At 41.5% G+C, this 13,060-nt stretch overlaps 1 protein-coding gene across 1 annotated transcript in view; it reads right to left on the bottom strand.

Moving 5' to 3' along the window:
- Window positions 1–13,060, bottom strand: part of LOC122815936 (plexin-B2-like) — a 146,260-nt gene that overhangs the window by 86,368 nt on the left and 46,832 nt on the right. The window contains exons 3-4 of the mRNA XM_044088801.1: window positions 6,030–6,130; window positions 207–325 (exon numbers count right to left, since the gene is read on the bottom strand). Of these exons, the coding sequence (XP_043944736.1) occupies window positions 207–325; window positions 6,030–6,130 (220 nt within the window). The remainder of the gene's footprint in view (window positions 1–206; window positions 326–6,029; window positions 6,131–13,060) is intronic.

Below are 13,060 nucleotides of genomic sequence, written 5' to 3'. Positions count from 1 at the left end.
TAAAATGTCATGCAATAAAATAGAAAAATAATTAAAATCAGTTGTGTTCTGCTAAGGACATTTTCTATCATAAAATATAGATTCTTCCTTTTCAATGTACCTTGAAGAATGTATTTGGAAAACTGATTTAGATCAGCAGAACCACCCCTTAAAAATAAATAAAACAAACTACATCTGTGTACGTGGAGCAGTATATAAATTCATACCTTGTGATACAGTCGTTAATTCAGGCTCAGCGGTAACAGTAGTGACACAGGAATTGTTAGGGCTCCACAACCAGTGGCCTTCCTCCTCGGCTCTTTCACATACAGACTTCCTGCTACACCTGTAAAAAAGGAATCTGGGGTTACGTTTATATAGTATATGATGTTACTAGTCTGCATAGCTACCGTGACATCTGATAGCGCACACAGTTTACCCTCACCCCAGTCTCATTCCTGAAACATCAAATGCCCTTGTCTAACTTTACTGTTTACTTTACCCTTCACTTCCCTAACACATAACTATTTCATGTTTCTTTTTTCCATCATCTGATATTAATCCAAAAAAAAAAAAACCCCAGACCTAGTAATTATTGAAGACTGTTTGAAGGGTGTTGACACGCACATGCCAGCAGTATGGTACAGTCAATAGCATATCTAGTTTTGGATTACAAAGCTGTGGGTTCTTCTTCCATTGTGCAATGTGTTGATAATGTAAACATAGGCACCTAATAACAAAATAAAGCTTTTACACTATTGAATGTGCCATCCTGAAGGATAGGTGTTCATTTAAGGTTATTTAGGTTCATAGCTAGGTACTAGGCTATCTGCCCAAAGGCATTTATAAACCTAGCCAGAATGTGTTGGTTTTCGCTGCCCCCTTAGATTAGTTCCCTGTGCTTCTGTCCAGCAGAGCCACTGAAATGATCCCCAGAGTAAACTTTGTTTCCCATCCACTTGTCAAGGTTTCTCTTGAAGAGTGTTAGCGAGAAGCTCTGCTTAATGTAGACTGGAATCTTGTTCCAAAGCATGGGAAGTCCCTGGGACAGGAATCTATCCCTCCAGCACATCCTATTTATTGTTGTGGTGAGGTTTAGATCCCTAGAGCATGTGGCTCGAGAGGATAAGGTTTTCATTAGGTGGAGCATGTCCATAAATTCTGGGCTGGACATGTCCTTTTATGTCAGGCAGAGATCATCTCTGAGTAGGCAGTATGCAACCTAGTACAGCTGGAGTTTCTTCAGTTGAGCTGCATAGGGCATCTGTTTGAGGCCAGTGATCCTCTTGGTGAGGTACTTCTGTGGTCTTTCCAGCTGTTGCAGGTGTCTTGTAAGGTACATCCCAAATGGGGCATTGTACTCTATGATGGGTCTGATGAGTGATGAGTAGAGGGGCACAATGACCTCTTTTGATCTGGATGCAAACCCTTTTGTGATTAGGTGAGCCACATAGAAGAATTTTCTAACCACTTTGGCAATGTGATTATCAATGGAGAGATTACTATCTACTTGGGTCCCCAGACCCCTTATTATGTTTTCCGTATGTAGGGGACTACCACATATGTGGTAGTTTGTGGGTAGTTTGTTTTTTTCAAAGGGGATGACTATGCCCTTTTTGGCATTTAGTGTGAGGCCATGATTTTGACACCAGGTATCCATCTCAGTGAGACCCTTTTGGAGAATGTCTGTGTCAGCTGGAGAGTCAATTATAGCCCCTAGCTTGCTCAGATTTTTGTTACTTGTGCTACTTACGGCGGTGGGTTTGTCTTTTGAGCCTTGCCTAAAAAAGGCACTATGGGGGTGGCAAGAGCCTTATCCAGTATTTGAAAGCCTAAGGGTGACAGGTGCAAGCTGTCTCTAGCGAAGAAGCATGGCTTGTCGAGCATATCATCCTAGACAGACAGACACTGGATCCCCTTTGAATGACACCAGAAACTTAGCCAATTGTTGAAATTGATAATTTTTTCTTTATACCATGGTATCATTCTTGATGAGGGCAGGATGCTACTCAGGGTCAGGGTCATACCGGCCTAGGCTATGTTATCAGAGAGCTCTTCCATGTCTCTTTTCATGTAGTCCAGGGAAGTATGGCTTAGGTCATTCACACCAACATGGACAATGACAGAGTCGTATTTGTACTTGTTCTGCAGTGACCTGAGTGCTTGTGTTATGTGGCGGATCCTGGCACCTGATGGGCACCTAACAGTAACCTTCTTCTTATTCAGCCTAGTGAGTGGGACATCAGTGTGCCTGACTATAGAGTCACCTATTACTAGTAAGTTGGGTATGTTATTTTGCCTTAAGGGCTGTGATTTTGTGGCACACTGGTTTTGTGAAGTATGTGTTTCATGGTTTGTGTTGGGGGGTGGAGGTTGCTTGGATGTCTGCTTTGGAGGTCTCTGTTGCATTTGCAGATTTTTCGTGTATTTATGTGTGTTTTTTGCCGGTGCTGGTTTAATAGGTCTGTGTGAGACTGGTGGTGTGATGCCAGTATTTCCCTTCTCCTCTTGACTGTCTGATTCAGTCTTGGGTTGAGAGCACTTAGCCTCCAGTTTGGCTGTATAATTGCATCTCTTGCATGTATTAGTGTTTGTTGGTAGGAGGAGAGGGTTGTCTGTGTACATGAGGCAATTGTAACATTGCCTCAAAATGCCTGGATTCACTAGACGGACTGGAGAGTACGCCTGAAACTGCCATTTGGACATGCCTGGATAGGTACAGTAAACTGTTTTACTGAATGGCTGGTAAGGTTGAATAGAGAGCCTTGTCATTCTGCAGTGCTAGGGTTTATAAGTGCTTGCTATGAGTTTTGAGCAAGTGCCGGGCTGAGAAATGAATGGCTTGAGTGCTTAAGTTAAAAGTTTGTCTAGTTCCAAGGGAAAAAATTGAAGAGGATTTCTGCTTAGGGGAGATTTATCAATGGAAGAGGTTCAACTCCAGACTCTCCTTCAGTATGAAACAGACCCAGCAGGAGGATCTGTTTCATACTGAAGGAGAGTCTGGAGTTGAACCTCCTTCCTTGATAAACCTAGTATTTCTGATAAAGTAATCTGCAGGGAATTTTTAAAGTGTGCCAACCTATTATTTCCCAGGAAATGATGTCCCCAATTGCCTCTTTCTTCCACATTACACCTCCAATATTTGCCGTCTCTCTGAGTAAAAATTCTTTGGAGTCTACTTGGGGTATAAAAATACATATGTAAACACTTCCAAGCAAAGATCCAAAATCTTCTAGACTTTGTCGCATATTTGGGAGACATACATATATCCCCCTTCTTTCTTTGTGAATTGGTCATCCAGTCTCTCTTCCCGATCCTTTCTAACCTCCTCTGACTGATTCTTATAGTTATCATGCAATATTTTGTATGCTGTACTAATTATCCCTTTTCAACAGAAGCTTCTATTCTAGATTCTAATAAAAACTCTACCAGGTCTAGTCTTTCACTTAAGATCCCCCTATTTCGTTCTCTTTCCTTATACTCTGATATCAGTCCTTGATAGGGAAGGCAATCTCTAGCCTGCAGTCCAAATACAGCCTTGGCCTCTTCCCATTCTGTTAACTTTCCTTCTATAATTATTTGCTGCCAATATCTTGGTTCCTTTGCCAGTTTTCTCCAATAAAATCCAGTCCCTCTTGGATATTGGAATTTCTTTAATATCACTAAAAGCTTCATAAAATGAAAACAAAAGAAAAGCTTAAAGTGAAACCTTCACAGATTCCCTAACAGCTACTAATAGTCTTTCTGTCACACTAAGGCACAGTCAGTGTCAATTGACCACAGAAGCCTTTAACTGTTCCATATGTTTTTAATGCAGATCAGTAAAGGTTATGTATATTTAAAACTATCACTGATCCCATTTAAAATGGCGGTCTAAATGACACAGGTGATTTTCCTTTCTCCTTTTTACTCCCTTTGGGATTAGTCATAGTCATAGGTAGGTTACTAGCTAACTGTTGCCCCTTTTTTTTTTTTTTTAGCCCCTTACCAATTTGTGTGTGACTCAAACCCTGCACCTTGTGTTTGTAAGGCAAACACCCTAACCATTAGGCCACCCTCCCAACATCCTTTCATATTCATATTTTTGTCCCGCTGAAAGCTTAGGAACTGGCCCAGACTTTCCTTTTTCCACTCATTTTTCCTTCTCTGTCACCTTGCTCTTTTCTTCATGAGAACTAACTTTGAATGTCTGTACTTTTTTCTCTCAGGTGAAACACTTACAGATCCTTAAGTCTTTTGGTTTAGTGTTAATGTTAAGACTTTACAGAGGTCACAGTTGGGAACATGTAATTCATGTCAAGAATAAAATAACAGGTCATGTCAGATATGGTTTGCTACATAGTGAAAAGACAGGCATTTAGATAACAGATTTTTTTCACAAGTGAAAAATACAGAAGTTTAAAACTGAGAAATTATCATAACCTGAGTGAAGGTATTAACAAAAGTAGACACAAATTCATCTTAACTGAAAAGTAAGATTTCAAACTGCATTACAGTTTGAACAGAATTAACTGCTTCAGAACTTCTGGATGGGATTTTGCATTGAGCCATCTTAAAACTGTAGGAACAGCTGAGAAGCACAATCTGATATTGGTCTCCGAAACCGTTCCTTCAGATTCCAGAGAGGCATCTAAAAGTGGTGCAACAAAGCCACATCAAAGGTATATGATACTTCTGGGTTCTTATAAGGATCTGACCACAGTGGTTTTTACTGTGGAAATAGTCCCTTTTATACACATTTCTTTACTTCGTGCTAAATGCTAAATGTTTCATACAAAATTGCTGTGGTTTTCTTGTGCTTACAATTATCAAGAAAACAGCTTGCTTCTAGAGAGTGTAAAATCCTTCAAGAGTAATGTAAAAGTCAAAATATTATATGCGAGAAGAATCTCGATAGGTGGATGGGGGATCGTCGGTTTGTCCCAGAGATTACTCCCGTGTCACTATTAGACAGAGGCACAGTAAACTAAACCTTAAAAAGGGCACAGTATACTCAAATCAAGGGGTGGCGTAAGCCATACAGAATCGGGCTAGGCTTATAATTGCCCCAGGGCAGATAGCCTAGTATGAACCTATGAACCTATGAGTCCTAAGGAATTACATATCCTGATTTTAATGCAATTAAAGGGAGTCACATATTAATAAAAAGGCAGAAATAAAAAATATTTTCCATGAGTATCTGGTTATCTTCAATTATTAATTTCATGAATGTCAATACAGTGAAAATTTTCCATTACTCCACCGAGTACCTGAAATAAGAATGCAAACTTTGATCATTTATCATTACTTTTATAGTGCAAAGGGCTGCTGGCTAGCTTTTATAATAAGTTTACCTGGGAATTAAGACACTTCTATTCCACTGACAAAAGCTGCAGAAGATCTAACTGAAAGGTATAAATTGTAATGGTAACCATAATATGAACTATAATTATATTTTCTACAGGTGATCTTTAGCTGCAGAAGATCTAACTGAAAGGTATAAGCTGGAATGGTAACCATAATATGAACTATAATTATATTTTCTACAGGTGATCTTTAGCTGCAGAAGATCTAACTGAAAGGTATAAGCTGGAATGGTAACCATAATATGAACTATAATTATATTTTCTACAGGTGATCTTTAGCTGCAGAAGATCTAACTGAAAGGTATAAGCTGGAATGGTAACCATAATATGAACTATAATTATATTTTCTGCAGGTGATTTTTAGCTGCAGAAGATCTAACTGAAAGGTATAAGCTGTAAAGGTAACCATAATATGAACTATGATTATATTTTCTGCAGGTGATTTTTAGCTGCAGAAGATCTAACTGAAAGGTATAAGCTGTAAAGGTAACCATAATATGAACTATAATTATATGTTCTACAGGTGATCTTTAGCTGCAGAAGATCTAACTGAAAGGTATAAGCTATAATGATAACATAATATGAAATATAATTATATTTTCTGCGTGATCTTTAGCTACAGAAGATATAACTGAAAGGTATAAGTTGTAATTGTAACCATACTATGAACTATAATTATATTTTCTACAGGTGGTCTTTACTTACTTTCTTTTTGCTACACACCAACCACAATAAGGGTCTCCTGATGTCACACAAGATTGGCAATTCCTAAAGTCTCCACATGTTTGAACATGAATGTAAGTTACCTAGGACAGTACAAGAAAAAAAGCTCAGTTCCATAAACAACCATTTTCACCTGTCTCAACACATTTTTATTAGTTTTGTTAAACAAATTTAGTTTCTTTGTTCAGAATATTAAAAAAGTCATTCTGAGATACTTACCTAACTCACCCAGCAGACATCCAAATATCATGTGTATATTAGAGTTTAGTAGTGAAAGATGTGGTTTGTTACTCCTCTGATACCTTTTTTGAATGGTATAGAAACAAGATGTTGCTGCTTGTTGAATGCTAGCTCACAGATACTGGTCTGCGGGTTCCTCCCATGTCAAAACATTCTGGGACTAACTTCAGGTGCATATAATGTGTATACCTCCAGTAACTGTTTCATTTGCAGAGACAGCCCTATGCAGTGTTTTAGCATGAAGATGGGAATCACTTTGTTGGGCTGACTCCACAGCTGTGTTAAATGCTAATGAGGCATTCTGGTAGAAAGGCATATGCTAATTAGTCATGTGCTCTCCCTCAAACATGCCATAGGTAAGGCATTTATACAGATAAGAGACTGAGAGAATCATCTAGCTATATAAAGAAGCATGGCTGCTCATGGCCTTTTGTGTTAATGGCCATGGCCAAAAGCTTGTGCTCACCCACTGCTTTAGAAGCAAGTGCCAGGAAGTTTACAGGATAGGCAGTGCTGGGGGAGTATCTATGTATGTATGTGTGTATATGTGTGTCCGTCTGCATGTTTGAGCACATGTGTGACTGTGCATCTGTCATGGAGGTCAGAGAGGGGGTTTAGTTTAGAGGATAGGGTAAGGGTGTGTGTGTGTGTGTGTGTGTGTGTGTGTGTGTGTGTGTGTGTGTGTGTGTGTGGCTCTGTGTGTGGGTGCGTATTCTCTGTGTGTATGTGTGTGTCTATGTATATGTGTGTGTGTGTGTTTGTGTGTACCATTGTATATATATATATATATATATATATATATATATATATACATGTGTGTGTGTGTGTGTGTGTGTGTTTGTGTGTATGTGTGTACCTTTGTATATACGTGTGTGTGTGTGTGTGTGTGTGTGTGTGTGTGTGTCTGTGTACGTTTGTATATATATATATATATATGTGTGTGTGTGTGTGTGTGTGTGTGTGTATAAATGTGTGTCTGTGTACCTGTGTGTGTGTGTCTGTGTGAGTTGAGGGGTTGTCATATTTCCACATGCCGAATACTAACAAGCACATCCTGCAGCACTGGGTGAGGTGGGACACTAGCAACCAGGGATATTCTACATATCATGTCTGTAAAGCACTTAGAAAAAAAGTAAAGCTACAAGGTATACTTTGTATAGCATGCCATAAGGGCACTAAAAAAATTCAAACCCTGTACCCCACCACCTTGGACATTGGTCCTCTGCACTACCATGGACATCTTGCCTTAAAGGCACTTATAAAATGAAAGATAAGGTAGGTCAGGGGGAGACTAGGCTCCAGGGATACTCTATATAGTGTACTGTAAAAGCACTTATTAAAAAAAGAAAGATGATGTTATTAACATTTAACACTTATTAAAAAAAGAAAGATGATTTTACATTAAGAGGGTTCGTGGTCTGCACTCTTGTGGGAGGAGAGGCTGGACTCTGCCCTTCTGAGCTGGGAATTTCTGGTTTATTACTGCTTGGTAGTAACACATTAGGAAGGTTTGTGGCCTGCACTGTGATGGCAGGACAGGTAGCTTACATCCTTCTAAGTTCTCAGTGTCTGTTATTCTAAAAGTGCATTACTAGAAGGTTCGTGGTCTGCACTCTTGTGGGAGGAGAGGCTGGACTCTGCCCTTCTGAGCTTGGAATTTCTGGTTAAAGGCTTATAGTGCCTGCATATTTGAACTGTTTCTTACTGAAATTGGTACACCTTGTTTGCTGTAGCATAGACTAGATCCAGGCCTGCTGAATCTAGCTTTGTTTGTATACTTGTTGTTTGTTTGCTTGTTATTTACCTGAAACGCTAATTCCACCTAAAATGTGGCTTTTCAGCGCTTCTGTGGATCCCTAGAGATATCTGCATTGCTTACTGTACTTATTTCCTTGTTTCACTTGAAATAAAGTTACTGTTTGTCGTTTTTGCATTTAAGTTACCTGTAACACATTGCATTTAAGTTATCTGGCACTTGCTCACTAAGTCAGCACTAAAAATTACAAGCATTACACCCTCACAAACTCCCCTTGAGTACCTTGTTCCCCATTGGCCCTTTTTTTCAATTATACAGGAATTCCCAATACTATTCTAGCATGTACAAAGGTTAGTTGTCAGTCTCCTCTCTGGTGAATCTGGGAATCTTGAGGCAATGTTACAACTGCCTCATGTACACAGACAACCCTCTCCTCCTCCCAACAAATTCCAACACATGTGAGAGATGCAACCATATAGCCGAACTGGAGGCTAAGCTCTCTCAACTCAGTACTGGTGTAACCAGTCAGGAGGAGAAGGAAACCACACTCACTACAATTCCAGTCTCACATAGACCTACTACGACAGCAAACCAAACACATAAACACACAAAAACATACTCGGAGGCTCTAAATAAAAATCTGCCTAAGCAGCAGAGACCTCCAAAGCAGACACCCAAGCAACCGCTACCCCAAAACAAAACACATGCAACACATAGCTCACAAAGCCAGTGTGCCAAACAGTCACAGCCCTTAAGGCTAAACAACACACCTGATACACTTGTAATAGGTGACTCTATCGTCAGGCACACTGACATCCCGCTCACCAGGCTGAACAAGGAGAAGGTCACGGTGAGCTGTCTGTCGGGCTCTAGGATCCGCCACATAACACAAGCACTCAAGTCACTCCAAGGCAAGTACAAATATGACTCAGTCATTGTCCATGCTGGTGTGAATGACCTCAGATGTACCTCCCTGGACTACATGAAAAGAGACATAGAAGAGCTCTGTGAGCATGTAGCCCAGGCCGGTATGACCCTGACCTTGAGTAGCATCTTACCCTCACCAAGAATGATGCCACAATATGAAGACAAGATGATCAATTTCAACAACTGGCTTAAGTATTGGTGTCATTCAAAAGGGGATCCAATGCCTGTCAGCCTGGGATGACATGCTCGACAAGCCACAATGCTTCGCTAGGGATGGCTTGCACCTGCCACCCCTGGGCTTTCGGATATTGGCAAAGGCTCTTGCTACCCCCATAGTGCCTTTTTTAGACAAGGCTCAAAAGACAAACCCACCTCCATAGGTATCACAAGGGATAAGAAACTAAGAGTAATGCTACTGAACGCCAGAAGTCTAAACCTCAAGATGCATGCACTCGAAACTTTCCTTAGCATGGAGAACATCGATATCTGTGCAGTAACAGAAACCTGGTTCAAGGCTCCCGAGAGCACCCTAGCACTACCAGGTTATACCTCATACCATGCTTTTTGGCCCCAAAACCTGGACCGAACCACAAAAGGAGGGGGAGTATCAATATTCGTCAAAGATACCCACACCTCCAGGATGGTGGCACAGCACAAAGCATCAGAGACTATCCATGTGCAACTAACAGTGGGTAAAACTGCCTTCCAGTTTATAGCCTGCTACAGACCACCCTCCCAAATCCAGGAACCCCACTCGGCCTACCTGAGAACACTGGAAAATATGAAGGTCTCTCTAAACACCATTATATTGGGTGACTTCAACTACCCAAACATAGACTGGGAGCATTACTCTAGCTCCAACACCCTAGCCCAAAGGTTCCTAGAATTTATAAACTCAAATGCTATGGAACAACTTGTTACCACTCCCACAAGAGGGGAAAACATACTGGACCTGATCATCACCAACATGGGGACTCTATGCTCCAGACCAGAAGTGTATCCCTCACTGGTAAGATCAGACCATAAACTAATCTCACTGGATATTCACATCCCGACCCCTCCCCCTGCCCAGAAAACAACAGTGAAAAACTTCTCTAAAGCAAATTTCACACTCCTCAAAACCGAGGTGGAATCCTTCAAAGCCCCCAGGCCTGTGGAAAATACTGCAGAATCCTTTATAAATGCATTCTATGAACACCTTCAGGAATGCATGGATCATGCAATCCCAAATAAAACCAAGACCCAATCCTCCAAAGGCAGACATCCTGTCTGGTGGACCCCAGCCATAAACAAACTATACAATAGAAGGAGGAAGCTACTACATGATAGAGCAAAATCACAAAAAGGGAAGGCATCTCTGATCAGTATTAGCAAAAAACTACGGGCACTCATAAAATCGTCTAAGGCCAGCTTTGAGAGAAAAATTGCACAGGACACTAAGGATAATCACAAGGCTTTCTTTAGTTATGTTAGGAACCTGGGTGGGAATTCCCAGATATGCTCAGAATTAGTCCAAAATGACAAAAAATACACCGAACCCACAAACATTGCCAACATCCTAGCTGACAGGTTCAGCGCAAACTCCCCCCCCCTCCCCACCAAAAGGGCAAATATCTATCCCAGCAGAGTGCTGCCCCCCTGACATCTCAGATGCTCAAGTAAGAGCCGCCCTCTCCAAAGCAGAAAACACAGTATCAATGGGACCAGACTGTGTCCCGGGCTGTGTCCTACATGAACGCCAAGAAGAGCTAAACCCAAACATAAAACTACTGTTCAATCACAGCCTTACTACAGGACACGTACCCAAAGAGTGGCGTACAGCAACAGTGGTCCCTCTCCACAAAGGTGGTGCCTCAACGGATCCTGGAAACTATCGCCCCATAAGCCTGACTAGCTTGGTCTGCAAAGCTATGGAAAGGATCATCATGGACCTCAAAAATAAAGATATTGGGAACCTATAGACACTGGATCCTACCCAGTTCGGCTTTGCTAAGGGCAGATCCTGCCTCTTAAACCTGGTCGATTTTTTTGAAACAGTCAACAAGGCCATTGACGAGGGGAAGGAGGTCCACACAGCCTACCTGGACCTCGCAAAAGCCTTTGATACAATACCCCACTTGGGCATTATAGATAAGCTCACCAGCTTAAATATAAACCCCTATGTCACTAGATGGGTTGCAAACTGGCTCAAGGACAGAACCCACATGGTTAGAATTGCTGGAGCCATGTCAGACTCCAAAGCAGTTACAAGTGGCATCCCACAAGGCTCAGTCCTGGGACCTCTCTTGTTCGGCATATATTTCTCGGAGGTACAGGCCAACATGGAAGGACTGTGGCTGACCAAGTTCGCAGATGACTGCAAACTGGGCGCCATAATCGACTCTCCAGCCGACACAAGCATCCTCCAAAAGGGCCTCATAGAAACAGACAACTGGTGCCAGAGCCATGGCCTCAAGCTAAACGCCAAAAGTGTATAGTCATCCCCTTTGGCAAAAACAAAGTGCCCACAAATTACCACATAGGTGGTAATCCATTAAGTACAGAAGAAGTAATTAGGGACCTGGGGACCCAAGTTGATAGCAATCTCTCATTTGACAACCACGTGGCCAAAGTAGTTAGAAAAACATTTTATATAGCCCACCTAATCATGAAGGGATTCACATCTAGATCAGGGGAGGTCATCGTGCCTCTTTACTCATCCCTCATCAGGCCCATAATTGAGTACAATGCCCCTTTTGGGATGTACCTTACCAGACACCTGCAGCAACTGGAAAGACCTCAAAAGTACCTCACCAAGAGGATCAAAGGGCTCAGACAGATGCCATATGCTGCCCGGTTATAGAAGCTCCAGCTCTACTCAGTGGCATACCGCCTGCTCAGAGGCGATCTGTGCCTGACGTATAAAGCCATGTCCAACCTGGAATTAATGGACATGCTGCACCTCAGAAAATCCAAATCCCATCGAGCTACGCGCTCTAGAGACTTGAACCTCAGCACTGAAATAAATAGGACATGCTGGAGGGACAGATTCATAACCCAGAGGCTCCCTTCACTCTGGAATAAAATCCCAGTCCAGGTTAGGCAGAGTCCCTCATTGACTCTCTTCAAGAGGAATCTTGATGAGTGGATGGGAGATCGTAGGTTTACCCCGGGTATCACTTCTGTGTCACTGTTAGACAGAGGCACAGTATACTAACCTCGAAAAAGGGCATAGCAAAATTAATTTAAAATGGGTGGCGAAAGCCAAACACACTCTGGCTAGGCTTATAAATGCCCTAGGGCAGATAGCCTAGTATGAACCTATGAACCTATGAACCTATGTCGTTTGAATAGAGCATTTAACACCAGAAATACTATAAATAGTATGCCTTAAAAAGATTCAAACCCTGCACCCTTCCACCTGCCACAGAGGTATTAGCCCTTTGTGACACCACTAGGTGCCAGGGACAATGGGAAATAACATCTAAAACTGTAAGAAAATTAAATTTGATAGGAGTGGGAAAAATGCTTTAAAACTTGCAGCTGTCATAGAGGAAACAGCATAATTAACCCACTACATTACCCGATACGTTAGTGTAAGAAGTTTTTTTTTTCAATATAATAAGTATCTTGGGCATTATCCAAAGAGTGCAACAGTTTGAGAGTCATGAGAGAGAAGGATAGGGAACCTATAATTATATCTCTCAACCTCACAAAGCAAAGATATTTGGACAAAAGCAAAAATAATGGGGAGGTAGACCCTCAATGAAAGATGTATTTTAAATATTCCTTTCGTAATCCTAGAATGATGTTAGAATAACAGTGTTTGCATTATCATGCATTTAGTGAAGGATATGATGCCTGAAACTCAACATTCTGTCATTGTGTACGTGCTACACTTCTTAGTGGTTTGACAGAAAACCAAAAATTGTAAGAGAAACAGAGCAAAACTATAAAGTGAAGATCTAGGCATTCTGCAAAAATCTGGACAGTTGAGAGTTATGACAGGCAACAGCAGGAATGTTCTGCAAAATCATGGATGGGATGTGTCCATGTGGGGGGGGGGACTTCAGGAGAAAGAAAGGAGGAAGTCTAGGCAGTACCAGGGAGA

Source organism: Protopterus annectens, chromosome 11.part0 (assembly GCF_019279795.1).
Source record: "Protopterus annectens isolate FY-2018-M chromosome 11.part0, PAN1.0, whole genome shotgun sequence".
NCBI lineage: Eukaryota > Metazoa > Chordata > Ceratodontiformes > Protopteridae > Protopterus > Protopterus annectens.
Note: the sequence above shows the minus strand (reverse complement) of the source record. Positions and strands in the feature narration are given on the sequence as shown.